Below are 14,976 nucleotides of genomic sequence, written 5' to 3' on the forward strand. Positions count from 1 at the left end.
TGGCCTCTAAAGCCTGGTTAAGCAGATTGAGAATTAAAAAGACAGAGGAAGCTAGGGGGAGGGGCAGCTGAAGGGTAGAGAAGTGTGTGCGGGCGAGTGCTTGCGCGTCGGGGAGGGCTCTGCGCGATGCAGAGAGCGCCCCCGCCTCTTCTGGGCGGGGGAAGCTCTCTCACCAATGAAAAGTAGTCACCGACTGCAGAGAGAAAAAAAGTTTTCCTGTTGACTGTTGGAAGCGAATTGAGCAATTATCTAGTTTACCTTCTCCTCTTGGAAGTTAACGATTGGCGAGATCTTGGCTGCGTTATTGACACAACACTTTCTATTGATAGAAATAAGTAGTGATTGTCCCCGAGTCATTGGTGCGCCAAGAACTCTGCGATGGGCTGGCAGGAGTCCATTGGGCTGGGCAGGCAGGTTCGGCTGGTGATGCTGGGGAGGAGGAGGAGGAGGCTGCTGGTGGTGACGGTGCCTGTCCTCTTCGCAGGTCTGTGACAAGCAGGGGACAAGGCAACGATCCCGCGACTCAACCCCGGCGGACCGACGCTGGCGACTCAGTCATGGACAGTAGCTGCCTCAACGCGACCACCAAAATGCTAGCGACTGCTCCAGCTCGGGGCAACGTGATGAGCACATCCAAACCCTTGGCTTTCTCCATCGAACGAATCATGGCGCGCACCCCTGAGCCTAAGGCCCTGCCGGTCCCCCACTTCCTGCAGGGAGCCGTGCCCAAAGGGGACCCCAAGCACTCTCTGCATCTCAACTCGTCGATCCCCTGCATGATCCCTTTCGTCCCCGTGGCGTACGACACGAACTCCAAAGCGGGAGTGAATGGCTCAGAGCCCCGCAAGGCGAGTTTGGAGGTTCCGGCGCCGCCCGCGGTGGCGCCCTCTGCGCCGGCGTTCAGCTGCAGCGACCTGCTCAACTGCGCGCTAAGTCTCAAGGGCGACCTGGCCCGCGACGCATTGCCACTACAGCAGTACAAGCTGGTAAGGCCGCGTGTGGTCAACCACTCTTCGTTTCACGCCATGGGTGCCCTGTGCTACCTGAATCGAGGTGACGGCCCGTGCCACCCGGCTGCGAGCGTGAACATCCACCCGGTGGCCTCCTACTTTCTCAGTTCCCCTTTGCACCCACAGCCCAAAACATATTTAGCCGAAAGGAATAAACTGGTTGTACCGGCGGTGGAGAAACTCCCTTCGGGAGTAGCTTTCAAAGACCTGTCCCAGGCTCAGCTGCAGCATTACATGAAAGAAAGCGCCCAACTTTTGTCGGAAAAAATCGCTTTCAAAACCTCGGATTTCAGCCGCGGCTCTCCTAATGCCAAACCCAAAGTTTTCACTTGTGAAGTCTGCGGCAAGGTAAGTCTTATGCAAGGAGTTCCTTCTTTCCTTCCTTCCTTCCTTCCCTTCCCTTCCCTTCCCTTCCCTTCCCTTCCCTTCCCTTCCCTTCCCTTCCCTTCCCTTCCCTTCCCTTCCCTTCCCTTCCCTTCCCTTCCCTTCCCTTCCCTTCCCTTCCCTTCCCTTCCCTTCCTTTTTCCCTCCCTCGCTTCTGTTTTAGTATTTGGGGAGTGGGAGCATAAACTTGTTTTGCCCCCTCCCTCCCTTTTATCACTTTGAATCCAATCTGTGCTTCCGTTAACCTGTTTTCCTTTGTGTTTAATTTTTAAGGTCTTTAATGCGCACTATAACTTAACCCGTCACATGCCGGTACACACAGGAGCCAGACCCTTCGTGTGTAAAGTGTGTGGGAAAGGTTTCCGGCAAGCTAGCACCCTTTGCCGGCATAAGATCATTCACACACAGGTATGTTCCTCCGTCAGAAGTTTACCTGAAAGGCTTTGGAACCATTTGGGGGGAAAAACGCGTCGATATAGCCTCATTCTTAAGACCTTCTGGGCTGTGGAGGCTGGACTGGGAGGCCTTGTGCTGTTATCTTTGACCTGTTTAACCGCTTCAGAGTGTATGGTGATGGTAGGATTCCGCATCACAATAACCAAGTGCCATAAATTAAGTTCTCTATTCTTCCCTTTCTCTCTGCTGCTTAGGAAAAACCTCACAAATGCAACCAGTGCGGTAAAGCGTTTAACAGAAGTTCCACGTTAAACACACATACCCGAATTCACGCGGGCTACAAACCATTCGTGTGTGAATTCTGCGGCAAAGGATTTCATCAAAAAGGTATTGAGCACGGGAGATGTCTTTCTCAGGGTGGTCATAGGAAAGTCATACTGGATATTCTCGGGATTTTTTTTTAATGACCTGTAAAGTGTACCTGCTTACCTGAGCCGAAGAAGTCTGTCAATTTTACTCCCTACTCTCGGGTCTGACCCAGTGTAAGAAAAGGCACGTTTGATATGTCAAAGGGTGTTTCTTTGCCACCTCCAGTTTTCGTTTAGTGTAACTGGATAAATAATGTCTATTAATATGTAGAGGAAATAAATTCAGTGTGCTTTAAAAACAAACGTAGAGAATCAATGCCCTGAACCCTGGGCCAAAACTGTGGTGGCTTTTCAGGCTGCCTCCATATGTTTTATGCACCATCTCTCTTGTTTTCCAGCTTTGTTCATCATCTTAGACGGGCTATTTTTCTATTTCAGGGAATTACAAAAATCACAAGTTGACCCACAGCGGGGAGAAACAGTTCAAGTGCAATATCTGCAACAAGGCTTTCCACCAGGTGTACAACCTCACCTTCCACATGCACACTCACAACGACAAGAAGCCTTTCACCTGCCCCACGTGTGGCAAGGGCTTTTGTAGGAACTTTGACCTCAAGAAGCACGTCCGCAAGCTACACGACAGCAGCCTGGGGCTCACCCGCACTCCTACTGGGGAGCCAAGCAGCGATCCCCCGCCCCAGCTGCAACAGCCGCCGCCTGCGCCTCTGCCGCCACTGCAGCCTACATTGCCGCCTCCCGGGCCTCTGCCATCCGGGCTTCACCAAGGCCACCAGTGATGGAGGCCAAAGATCTCCCTAACCCCAACCAGAGGGCCCTCACTGCAGAGGTCCGCAGACTAGAGCGGACCTCTTGGTCCAAGCTCGCCTGCAAAACCTGGGGCACGTTGGGTCCCCGCACTTTCGGGAGGACCGGATGCCTCTACATCCCTTGGCCTTTCCGCCTCTTGCATGCACCTGCTAAATGGTTTTGTGTATTATATTCTACATAGGCACTAACAATTATGATATACTTGGATGGGCTTATTTCAATTTCTTTTGAGTTGAAAAGACTTTTCATCTCGGGTGGAGAGATGGTGTTTGTTTTGTTTTGTTTTTAAACAAATATCTGCTGTATTTATTGAGATCTGTATTATTCTACCCGGGAATGCTGCATCATTTTAATTTTATTATTGTAAATATTTCCATTGTGTCGTTTCTGCCGTCTCAAAATGCTTGCTGATCGTTTATAATTTTCTCCTTCCCCGAAGCAACAAAACACGGTGTGTATGTTCTATATACACACAGAAGTGTGTGCGTGCCTGTGAAGGTGCGGTCAACGTGAGCACATACATAATACACACATACGCATTAGATAAGAGTGGTTCATTATGAATGAATTTGAATTTTGGTTTTGATTCTTGCACGTTGAAGTTGATTCATTGACTGTTGGAAATAAAAACTTGGAACATGCTTATTTAATCAACAAACTTTAAGACTTAGTATTCTTTAGCTAAAAACCCCTGTTTCCAACTTTCTCATCCACACTCTTGGGTGTTTTGTTTTGTTTTGTTTGTTTGGTTGGTTTTTTTTGTTTTGGTTTGTTTTAAAACCAGCTTTTGATTACTAAGCCTTCTGATTTGACTGGAACGTTTACCATAGGCAAATAGTCTGTCCCTATGCTTGTACCTTTGGGCAAGGTTATGAAATGTGGTCCAACTCTGAGGCAGAAGATGTGTGTCCAACAGAAATACAACTTTGGCATGGGTCTTCTGGTAGATTTGCGGTAAAAAGGCAAGGATCTTCTATCTAGAGGCTGTATTATGTGTATTGCCACCATTCTGAAGACACATACTGACTAGTGCATAGCTGGCAAAGTGTGCCTCGTGTTTTTAGATGTGTACAAATGTTTATAGCCGAATGTACTTCCATTCAAGGAGGAGACATGGATGAAAACCAAACCGTGGCGGGTGCCAGGTCCTTGAAATGCTTTAAGTGTTAATCAGCAGCTCCGCTGTGCGCTGGAGCTCGGCTGTTTTCTAACTGCAAGTCTCTCCTGTTTTCTTGCCAAAACAGTGAAACAACTGCTAAAGACTTTAATTAAGAGGGGTAATTAGTTCAGATTTATCAAAGCCGGGTTGTTATACTATTAGCTGCTCAGTAGAAGCTGCCAGACAAACCCACAGCCCTGCACAGAAGTCTCGCGGTAGCAGTCCATGTCCTGGGGGTGAGGCTGCTGAGGGTGGGAGGGTAGGGTGGCTATAGAGGTTCCCGCACAGAGGTCACAGTCCCCAGTGCCTTGAGCCCCGAATGGGTGCGTGAGACTAGACTCCTCCTGGAGTTCGTGTCCCAAGAACACAGCCAGGTTCCACACAGCAGACTCAGTCTCCTGAGAGCCAAGTACTGTCTTCTTAGAGCAGATGACCTTGCGGGTCCAGGATCACCCAAGAGTTGCTGGGTCGCACTTATGCCTCACTTTAGACCTTGTGCTGGTTGGGGGTGAGCAGAGGGCTGCTGCAGAGGCCCAGCGTCAACTTTCTAGGTAACTGGAATTCCCACTTCAATCAAGGTCTCAAAGGGCACACTTTTCAGGGTACCAAGAATGGGCTAGGAGCTGAAAGGTGACAAAGGAGCCCTTGGGTGTTCTCAGCAGAGGGGTGTTAGAGTTCCTTTGGGACCCGCAAATGAAACCCTGCCTGGAAGAGAGATGGGGGGGGGGTGAGGAAGGGGGAGTGGTCGGGCATGTTGAACTGAGCTGAACTTGCAGGGTTCCGGAGAAGGGCAACAGGGTTTTAAGGTCCAAGTTCCCAGGGTTTGCCCCAATGGACACATTCAATGCAAGTGCGAACAAGCAGCTCCATGAGATCAAATCCGCACGTTTACACACTCCTATCTCTTCACACACACCCAACTCTTCACACCCCACTTTCAACCCATGTTAGGTTTGACTTAACGTTAGAAAGCGTTAGAAATTCTAGTTAGATCCGTGTCTTTATGAATATGGTATCCAACTCTATCTTCTCCTTCGGAACGTTGAGCACATTCCCTCATAGTTGCTAGTGCAGCAGAGTATATATATTGAGAAATGTCTCCTAGGTGACAGGCAACAGCCTTTTCAAAGTAGCCTCCTCCTCGGATCCTGAAAGCATTTGTTCTTTTGAGGATGAAGACTGAGATCAGAGGCCCTTATAATTTGCCTTGTATACATTTTAAGTTTAAGGGCAAATTACAGCCTTTGCTCCTCGAACTTATCCTCAATTAGTATTCAGACGTATTCTCAAAACTTAGTGTGAAACGTCCTTTAGACATTTAGGTGAGGCTATTGTTCTGTGGTGGAAAACCAAATGAACATTGTTGAGGAAAGTATCTAAACTGCGGGATACTTCTTGTGAGGTCATATTTATATGTGCATTTCCATCTCCTAACCCACACCAATATGCTTTGGCATACTAAATAAAGAAGTGTCTCGCCAAAGAAATGAATATGTTTGTGATGTTGAAAGAAGAAAGGGGAGAGGAAAGAAGAGGGGGTGTGTGGAGGAGGAGAGGGAGGGAGAGAGAGAGAGTGCGAGCAAATAGAGGCTAGATTCAGTAGAGGATCTGTAGCATGGAATGACTTTGTCTAAGGTTGTCTGTAAATGCTGCAGTATTTCCAGTGAGGTTTGAAGGGGGGAAATGGCTGTCTGTTAAGCTTAGAGGTTTGAACAACCTGTATTGTTGGTGATTATACAGAGACCAAAAGAAAATTCTCTCAAATTAAGTACTCAAGAGAAGCCCTTGTCAGAAGATCAGTGAACTTTGATTTCTGACAAAGCTCTGTGAAGTTACCCTAACCAAGGAGCATGTCTTTAAGGCAGTGCTAAGTCAAGGATTAAGTTTTTTGGGGGGGAGGGAACTTGGTAAGTCGGGACACTTAACCAATAGCCAGTGGAAGACCTCACAATTCTGTTTCTGGTAAATATTGAAAGATGACTCTATCCATAGGACCTCTATCCATGTGAGCTTACAAAGATTTTAATTCCTACTCATAGAAAACATGTGTGCAGCAAAATTTGGCTTTGTTGAAACTCATCTTCGTTAGGCTATGTATTAGCTAACAATTTTTCCATGTTTCCTGAGGTCTGAGGCCAGTGTTCAGATTCAATACTAGAAGAAAAATAATAATAAAAGAATGGCTTCTCTTCAACTTGGTACAGAGAAAGACAGTTTGGACAGGTGCTGGGATGGATTTTTGAAAGTTGCGATCCTTTGGGACTAAGTTTTTTTTTTTTTTTTTTTTGCTCAGTATTTGGAAATTAAAATGCTATAAGGCAGAATTAACAATGTAAGTGGTTAAACCCTACTTACTTAATATAGAACCCAAACAGATTTCCAAAAACCTCCCTTTAAGGATGATAATAATTTCTCCAAGCTTCCAAAAGTGTGACGTATGAGCAAATTTCTGGATTTTTTGTTTTGTTTTGTTTGTTGTTGTTCTTTGATTATTATTTTTTGCTATGCCATGCTAAAATGAGATTACTTTCTATGATGGATAGTTTTGTCAATTTGACCCAAGCTAACGTCACCCTAGAGGAGGGAACCCAATTAAGAAAATGCCTCCATAAGATACAGATGCAGGCAAGTCAATAGGGCATTTCCTTAATTGGTGATTGATGGGAAAGACCCGGCCCATTGAGAGTGGTGCCATCCATTCCTGTGCTGATGTTCTGAAGAAGTCATGGGGAGCAAGCCAGTAAGCAGCACTCATCCATGGCCTCTGCATCAGCTCCTGCTTCCAAGTTCCTGACCTGTTTTAGTTCCTGTCCTGACTTCCTTCAATGATGAACAACAATGTGGAAGTACAAGTCCGATAAACCCTTTCCTTTCCAACTTGCTTTTTGGTCATGGTGTTTCATCACAGCAATAGAAAACCTAACTAAATCACTTACCCATAAGAAGTTATTTGATTTTATTCACATTAACTAAAAACTGAAAAGTTGAAGGTATTTTGCTATTAATTTCATTCCTTTTAGGAATTAATGCATATTTCTATTGCAGCTCCAGAGCAAAGCAAAAATAAATAACAATAGACACACTGGGCAGCTGGACTTGTGATAACTCCAAAATTGGCAATTTAAGCATCTCACTTCATTCAATGGGGAAAAAGTCTGGTATCTTTATGACCTTGCTGGGGGAAAAAAATCCCTCTATTGTTATATTTGTCTTCAATTTTATGGCATGCTATAATGGAATTCTAGGAAAAGTCAAAACTCATCACACCACAGCACAGGAACAAAGTGATCTCAAATAATAACTAGATACAGTTTCTGTTAAGACTGGGGTGGGATTCATGTCAAATGGAAGCCATTGCTATTGGTCTCCCTGAGGTTAAATTGCTAAGTAAAGGTGGAACAAAACTCTTCTGATACAACTCTCCTGGATTACTTTTCTGTCAAACAAACACATGTGATTCACGGGCACTAAGTTGTAGGAGCAAGGAGAGTGAGCATCCAGCATCCTAACAGGTCTAGACACGTATCTCAAATGGAAGAGGGCACGTCAAACTTGTTTTAAGTCTGTTCTTGATAGTCATAGTAGACTTTTCTTCCTCTCAGAGAAATTTGAACCAGTGTGTGGTCCCCTAGTCATAAGAACACATAAAACAACATCTTTTGATGGCTCAGAATAGAAATGCCATTGATTAGTCAAATGGAATCAAACCCAGAGTGTATGTATCTGTCAGCTTGAGCTACTATAAAAGCAACAAATAAACAACATCAGCCACAACAAATGCAGCAGGGGGACTGCTTGACCCTTAATGGGCTTTGTGCTTGTTATTTATTTACTTGTTTTTTTTTTTTTTTTCAACTTTACAGGAACTAGGATCCTCTGGAAAGAGAGAACTCCACTTGATAAAATGCTTTCATCAGATTGGCTTACAGATAAGTAGGTATGTTTTGTTTGTTTGTTTGTTTTTTGGTTTGGGTTTTTTTCATCAACGATTGGTATAGGAGGGCCCAGCCTACTGTGGGCAGTGCCACCCCTGAACAAGTGGTCAGAAAGGTAGTACAACATAAGGTTGGGAAGCTGGCCCGGGAAGCAGCACTCCTCCAAGGCCTCTGCCTCAGTTCCCATCTCCAGGCCCCTGCCTTGAGTTTCTGCCCCAACTTCCTTCAGTGATGGAGGATGACATAAAAAGATTAGACAAGATGAAGCCTTTCCTTGGACAGCTGGACATCTCTATCAACTCTACCCAGGCTCAGGGAATATCACAAAAGAGAAAGCAGGAAGAATGTAAGAGCCAGAGGACTGAAAGATGTGTAGCAAAAACAAAAAACAAACAAATAAAACACCAAAATAACCTTCTAGACAAGAAGGCTATTGCACTCATGAACCCGGGACAGCTACAGTTCTCTGTACAAGAACTGCAGACGAAAGGGTTCATCACTTTTATGTCATGAGTAGGGAAGGTGCCCATGAGCTCCCATCCCTCCTTTAGGGCCATCCGGCAGTTAGTATTTGCTGATGGACAGTGCCATTGTCTTCAATGCTGCAAGTAGCCACTGGGAAGTTGCCTGTGTTTTCAGTAAGCTCCTACCCACTCTCATGCAAGCAGTCTAATTAAACTCAGCTGGTCACACACATAAACAAGGCATGAAATTAGGAGGAGGATTTATTGGGGGAGAGAGGAATAAAAGGGAGAAAATTTCTAAAATTGTATACATGTTAAAAACTGTCAGACAACTTTTAAAAACACTCTATGTGTGGCTTGGATAGCTGAAATTCATTTTCTCATCATTCTAGAGGCCGAAATCTTTGGTAAGTATGTCATGACACTTTTTTGGAGAGCCCGTCTCTCTTTCTTCTTCCCTCCCCACTCTTTCCAGTGTCCCTCATTATCCTGCAGCTGGTCAAGTAGACCAGGTGCATAGAAAAGGAACATCAAGAATATGCATGCCCCTACCTCCCAAGTTCTGGGATTTTTTAAGTATACACAAATAGTTGCTGCTGCTGCTGGTGGTGGTAAATGCTGTCTGTATTCACAGAGAGACACAGTGTAGTCTCTGAGCCCAATATATAGAGAAAGGGAAACATCTAGAAATCTATGCACCAACACAGAGAGGCCTAGCACCCCCAGCTTCCAGCAGAGCCAAGAGAGCTTTAGGCCTTTCCTTTCCCCCACAGAGCATATGGGTGTTGTTGAATCCAGTTTTTGAGACAAGAAAGGATAAAAGTGAACTTGGAACAGAGAAGTTGAGATATTTTACTCCTGGTATTTTGCTCAAGATATCTACCCCCCCCCTGTCCCCCGCAATGAGAATCGAGATGTTGAGAAGAGAAAGACCTCAAAAACAGGGTGATGGCACAAGAGGGATGGAAGGAATGACTGCAACTTGCTCTCAGGAACTAGAGAAAAATTTTTTTAAAATAGGAGGAAAATTGAAAAGAAGGTTAGAATCCATCAGTTTTCTATGCTCGTCATTCTTGCTTTTATCTTCCCCCTTCATCTTCTTCACCTCCATCCTTATCCCTTTCTTCATCAATATCTTCTTTATCATCACCTTCTACCGCTCCATTATCCATATCAGGAACCAAAGAGCACTGCAAGGGATTCGATGACTTCTCCTGACATCTACACCTGCAGCAGTATGGTCAGTAATGCTCTGGCTCTTCATGCAGCAGCTTCCTGGTGGCCTGATTCTGTGTTTGCCTTGAGCCCTTTGGCAAATCCTTTCCAGGTTTTCATTTGATTCCAGTGGGCTTTGAAGGTGGACCACCACTCCCATTCAGATGAAATTCTTTGGAGAGAATTTTATTTGCAAAGTAAGGATTTTCATCAAAATAAAAATCTACCTCCAACAGATAGGCACGGCCTCCGGTTGAGGGATGGGAGCACCCACCCATCTTAAAGATTTTAACACAGAAATGATGCAGTCCAGAGGAGGAAAAGGGACACAAAATAGAGCAGAGACTGAAAGAAGTCCCACCTGGGGATCCATCCTGTCTGTGGATACCAAACCCTACACTGCTGCTGTGGTTAAGAGGCCAGGCATTTGTTGACAGGAACAAACCACATTGGTGTGGTTGCTGGGGCCAGCAACTGACCAATGCAGATGTGGATGCTTGGAGCCAACCATCAGACTGAGTTCAGGGACCCCGTGGGGGAGCTGCGGATGGAATAGAAGAGCATAGCAGGATGTAGGAAGAACAACATAGGCTGTCCGGACCACCCAGTTCTCCCAGAGACAATACCACCAACCAAGGAGTGCACAGGGAGGGAATCCATGACTCCTGATACATATGTAGCAGAGGATGGCCTTGCCTGACAGCAATGGCAGGGGAGGCCCTTGATCCTGTGGAGGTTTGATGCCCCAGTGTAGGGGATTAGTGGAGTGGTGGGGTGCAAGAGGGTGGGTGGGTGGAGGAGCACCCTCATGGAGGCAAAGGGGAGGGAGGACAGGGTGGATGAGGGTTGGGTGGCTTGTGAAGGGGTAACCGGGAAGTGAGATATCGTTTGAGATGTAAACAAATGGAATAATTAATTGAAAACATGAAAAGATACTTTAGAAATATTAAACTAGTTTATCCTCTTAAAAAAATTCATCCAGATAGTGGCAGTGCACGCCTTTAATCCCAGCACTTGAGAGGAAGAGGTAGATAGATCTCTAAGTTCGAGGCCTCCCTGGTTTTACAGAGCCAGTTCCAGGACTCTCAGGGCCACACAGAGAAACCCAGTCTCGGAAAAATAAAAACAAACGAAAATCTCTTCTGTAACCTGTTTTTTTGTGTCTTCAAATTCCATCACTTCAAGTCTAGTCAAATAATGCCAGGCCTCTTCATCCTCCTCCCCAAGCAGGAACAGTTGTGGATGGTTGGCAAATGTTGTTAGCCAAAAGTTTGGAATTTTGGTGATCAATTCTGACCTCTTCTGAAAAAAAAAATTGTCAGTGGAGTTTGTTACACTTTTGTTCTACTTTCAAAATTTCTCCATTGGCTTGTTCATTAAGTCTATCTCATTCTGTGATTCATCCGGATGTTCAATTGCTTCTTGTGGTTCATATTCTCCCTTCAACACGCAGGGCAGGGAGAGCCTGATCAGTCCTCGAGCTTTGAGGCAGGAACCAATCTGAGATTCTTCAGTTGAGTCAGGAATGCAGATTGATGTTTCAGGGCCGTGGCCAGAAGCCAGGTGTGTGTGTGTGTGTGTGTGTGTGTGTGTGTGTGTGTGTGTGTGTATGCCACATCAAGTAAGTGGTGGGCACCCCATGCTCACAATAGGAAGAAACTCACAAGCACTCACAACTGAGTGTTTTGAGATTTGTCAAACAAAAAAAATTGTTTTACAAGATTTATTTATTTTATGCATGTGAGTGGTTTTTGTTTGTTTGTTTGTTTGGTGCTTGCAGGTAGGTATCTATGCCACATGTGTGCCTAGACCTTAGTGTTCAGAAAAGAGTCTTAAGTCCCCTGGAATTGGAGTTATAGTTGATTGTGAGCCAATATGTGGGTGCCAGGAATTGAATATTGATCTTCTGCAAAAGCAACAAACGTTCTCAACCTTTGAGCTGTCTCTCCAGCCAAGGGGTTTTGAGGATTTAGCTCCAGTCTAAATAAGCCAACACCACAAGGGCTTTCTTTCTGGTTGGCCTAAGATTTTCTTTTGACTTAAAATGCATAAAATTGTAATATTTTCCTTAATCTTTGAGAACATTGTGGGACATCTGGGTTGTTTCCAGCTTCTGGCTATCACAACTGAACATATTGGAACACATGCCTCTGTGGCATGGTGGGGCATCTTTTGCATATACTCCCAAGAGTGGTATAGCTAGGTCTTCAGGTAGATCTATTTGTAATTTTATGAGGAATCTCCAGATTAATTTCCAGAGTGGTTGTTTCAGTTTGCAATCCCACCAGCAATGGAGAAGTGCTCCTCTTCCTCCATATCCTATCCAAAATGAGGTTTTGATCTTAGCCATTCTGATTGGTATAAAGTGGAATCTCAGGGTCATTTTGATTTGCATTTCTCTGATTACTAAGGACTTTGAACATTTCTTTAGGTGCTTCTCAGCCATTCGAGATTCCTCAGTTGTGAAATCTCAGCTTAGTTCTATACCCCATTTTTAATTGGGTTGTTTGGTTTTTTTAGTAATTAGCTTCTTGAGTTCTTTAAATATATATTGGATATTAGTCCTCTATCAGATGTGGGGTTAGTGAAGATTTTTTTCCCAATCTGTAGGTTGCTGATTTGTCTTATTGACTATGTCCTTTGCCTTACAGAAGCTTTCCACTTTAATGAGGTCCCATTTATCAATTCTTGATTTTAGGGCATGAACTATTGGAGTTCTGTTTAAGAAATTTCCCCCTGTGTCAATGAGTTCAAGACTCTTTCCCACTTTCTCTTCTATTAGATTCAGTGTATCTGGGTTTATGTTGAAGTCCTTGATCCACTTGGACTTGCTTTGTGCAAAGTGACAAATTTGTCTATTTTCATTTTTCTATATACAGACAGCCAGTTAGACCAGCATCGTTTATTGAAGATGCTTTCTTTTTTCCGTTGTATATTTTTGGCTTCTTTGTCAAAGATTAAGTGTTTGGTTTTATTTCTGGGTCTTCAATTCTATTCCATTGATCAATGTGTCTATTTCTGTACCAGTACCATGCAGTTTTAATCACTATTGCTCTGTAGTAAAGCTTGAGGTCAGGGATGGTGATTCTCCTAGCCGTTCTTTTATTGTTAAGAATTGTTTTTGCTAGTCTGGGTTTTTTGCCTTTCCAGATGAATTTGAGAATTGCTCTTTCCATGTCTTTGAAGAATTATGTTGGGTTTTTGATGGGGATTGCATTGAATCTATAGATTGCCTTTGGTAGGATGGCCACTGTTATTATGTTAATTCTGCCAATCCATGTGCATAGGAGACCTCTCCATTTTCTGAGATCTTCTTCAATCTCTTTCTGATCCTATAACCCTGCTCCTTTCAGATGCACCTCCCACCTCTGGTCCCCTCCCAACTTTGTGTCTTCCTACTCCATTTTATTTATTTTAAAATTATTTTATACAATGCATTTTGAGGGGACAGAAGCACTGAGCCCATACTAATGGATGGCACATTCTAAAAGTGTGGTTTACAAAGCTTTCAGGCATCATGGATTTATGTTTTGTTGTTGTTGTTTGTTTGTTGCTGTTGTTGTTTTGTTCTGCTTTGTTTGAGTTTTCCAGACAGGGATTCATGATGTAACTCTTGTTGCGCTGTCACTCTCTATATTGACCAGGCTGGCCTCGAATTCACAGAGATCTGCCTGCCTTTGTCCTCCAAGTGCTGGGATTAAAGGTGTACTCCATCACTACCTGGCTGACTTTATATTTTGTTATTGGTTTTATTGTTTTTTCGTTTTTCAAAATAAAATTTAGAGGACAGCATATACAACGCAGCAGCCCAGCTTGCTCAACATATACATTTCACATAGCAGAAAATTTAAATGACCTTACAGTAGGTGAATGAGTGTGTCACAAAAATTTCCCCCAAATACTTATGGATCCTTCATGTCATTTTTACATTATCTTATAAATATGATTCAAGGATTACTATCATTGAAATCTAAACATCTTTTGAAACATTCACATACATGAAGGTAAAACAAATGCTGTAGAAGGATTTGAAGTAGAAGGAGAGAATCTTTTTTAAAAAAATATTTTATGTTGGTATTGTTTGGAGGTGTAGCAGTAAATTAATACAGCACTATAAGAAACTAATACTGCATTTGAACAGTAATGAGGAATAGTGTAGATGGATATCACTAGAAAAAGAATTTTAAATTACTAGTTGACAATTCATATCTGTGGATCTTGATCATATCCACCTCGACTCCCTCGACTCCCTCTCCTAACACCTTGGACATTCCTAACACCAACCTCCCACCTCCGTCATGTCCCATTTTGTTTTATTTTATTATTTTACTTTGTAACTGACAGAGTCTGACTAATTTTGCCTGCTGTAAAGTTGACCGATCTTGTGCAGCTACCTTGCTCTTTTTTTTTTTTTAGATTTATTTATTTATTATATATGTAAGTACACTGTAGCTGTCCTCAGACACTCCAGAAGAGGGCCCCAGATCTCGTTACGGATGGTTGTGAGCCACCATGTGGTTGCTGGGATTTGAACTCTGGACCTTTGGAAGAGCAGTCGGGTGCTCTTACCCACTGAGCCATCTCACCAGCCCCGCTACCTTGCTCTTATGCAGACCTTGTGCCAGCAGCCATAATTGCGATGGGCTCCTGAGTGCAGTGATCATAGCATCTCCAAAAGAGCATCTCACAGCACTTGTCCTCATCCAAGCTCTCATGTACTCTCCACTCCTGCCTCACTGCTCTCTGAGCCTTAAGGGGGTGATGCAGATGTCTCGTTTGGAGTGATGCCCTAAGCAGTCACATGTTAGAATTCTGAGTCTAAGCAGCAAGTAATGCTCTGGGCATAAGAAACACCTCAGGCCAAAGATGAAGGCAACACTAAGTGATGGGTTCGAACAAACATTAACAAGGCGGTTTAGAAACGTGTTCATACAATAAAACAACAGTAGTGACTCCACTCCAACCCTCAGAGCCTATAACCCCCCAAGCCATGTACCACCCAAGTTTGTAGTAACAGGCATGAGTTCTCTTTGGTAAAACAGGCCTCAAATGCAGCCAGAAAGTGGTGGGTTACACCCATAACCTTCATGCTGTATTGCATCAATGGGTACGTGTTGCATAGAAGGACAGTATTGTGGCATTCAGGATCTGCTGCTGGACAATACCACTGATGGCTTTTCTCCCTCAGTGGCCTGCGTAGCAGCTTCTGGCACTATG

At 44.1% G+C, this 14,976-nt stretch overlaps 1 protein-coding gene and 1 pseudogene across 1 annotated transcript; one reads left to right on the forward strand and one right to left on the reverse strand.

Moving 5' to 3' along the window:
• The first annotated feature begins 344 nt into the window (after positions 1-344).
• Fezf1 (FEZ family zinc finger 1) lies at positions 345-3,530 on the forward strand. Its single transcript, XM_085839745.1, has 4 exons — positions 345-1,358; positions 1,668-1,802; positions 2,045-2,177; positions 2,597-3,530. Exons 1-4 carry the CDS (start codon positions 558-560, stop codon positions 2,953-2,955), a joined length of 1,428 nt encoding a protein of 475 aa, XP_085695871.1. The 5' UTR covers positions 345-557; the 3' UTR covers positions 2,956-3,530.
• A 6,093-nt stretch (positions 3,531-9,623) lies between these two features.
• On the reverse strand, positions 9,624-14,059 carry LOC110296521 (protein SET-like; annotated as a pseudogene).
• Between the last annotated feature and the right edge of the window lie 917 nt (positions 14,060-14,976).

Source organism: Mus caroli, unplaced genomic scaffold (assembly GCF_978045245.1).
Source record: "Mus caroli unplaced genomic scaffold, Mus_caroli_1 scaffold_7, whole genome shotgun sequence".
Classification (NCBI taxonomy): domain Eukaryota; kingdom Metazoa; phylum Chordata; class Mammalia; order Rodentia; family Muridae; genus Mus; species Mus caroli.

Coding starts and splice junctions, on each gene's coding strand:
- Fezf1 (XM_085839745.1), top strand. CDS start 558: ATGGACAGTAGCTGCCTCAACGCGACCACCAAAATGCTAGCGACTGCT. Junction 1,359..1,667: donor CTTGTGAAGTCTGCGGCAAG/GTAAGTCTTATG, acceptor TTAATTTTTAAG/GTCTTTAATGCGCACTATAA. Junction 1,803..2,044: donor ATAAGATCATTCACACACAG/GTATGTTCCTCC, acceptor TCTGCTGCTTAG/GAAAAACCTCACAAATGCAA.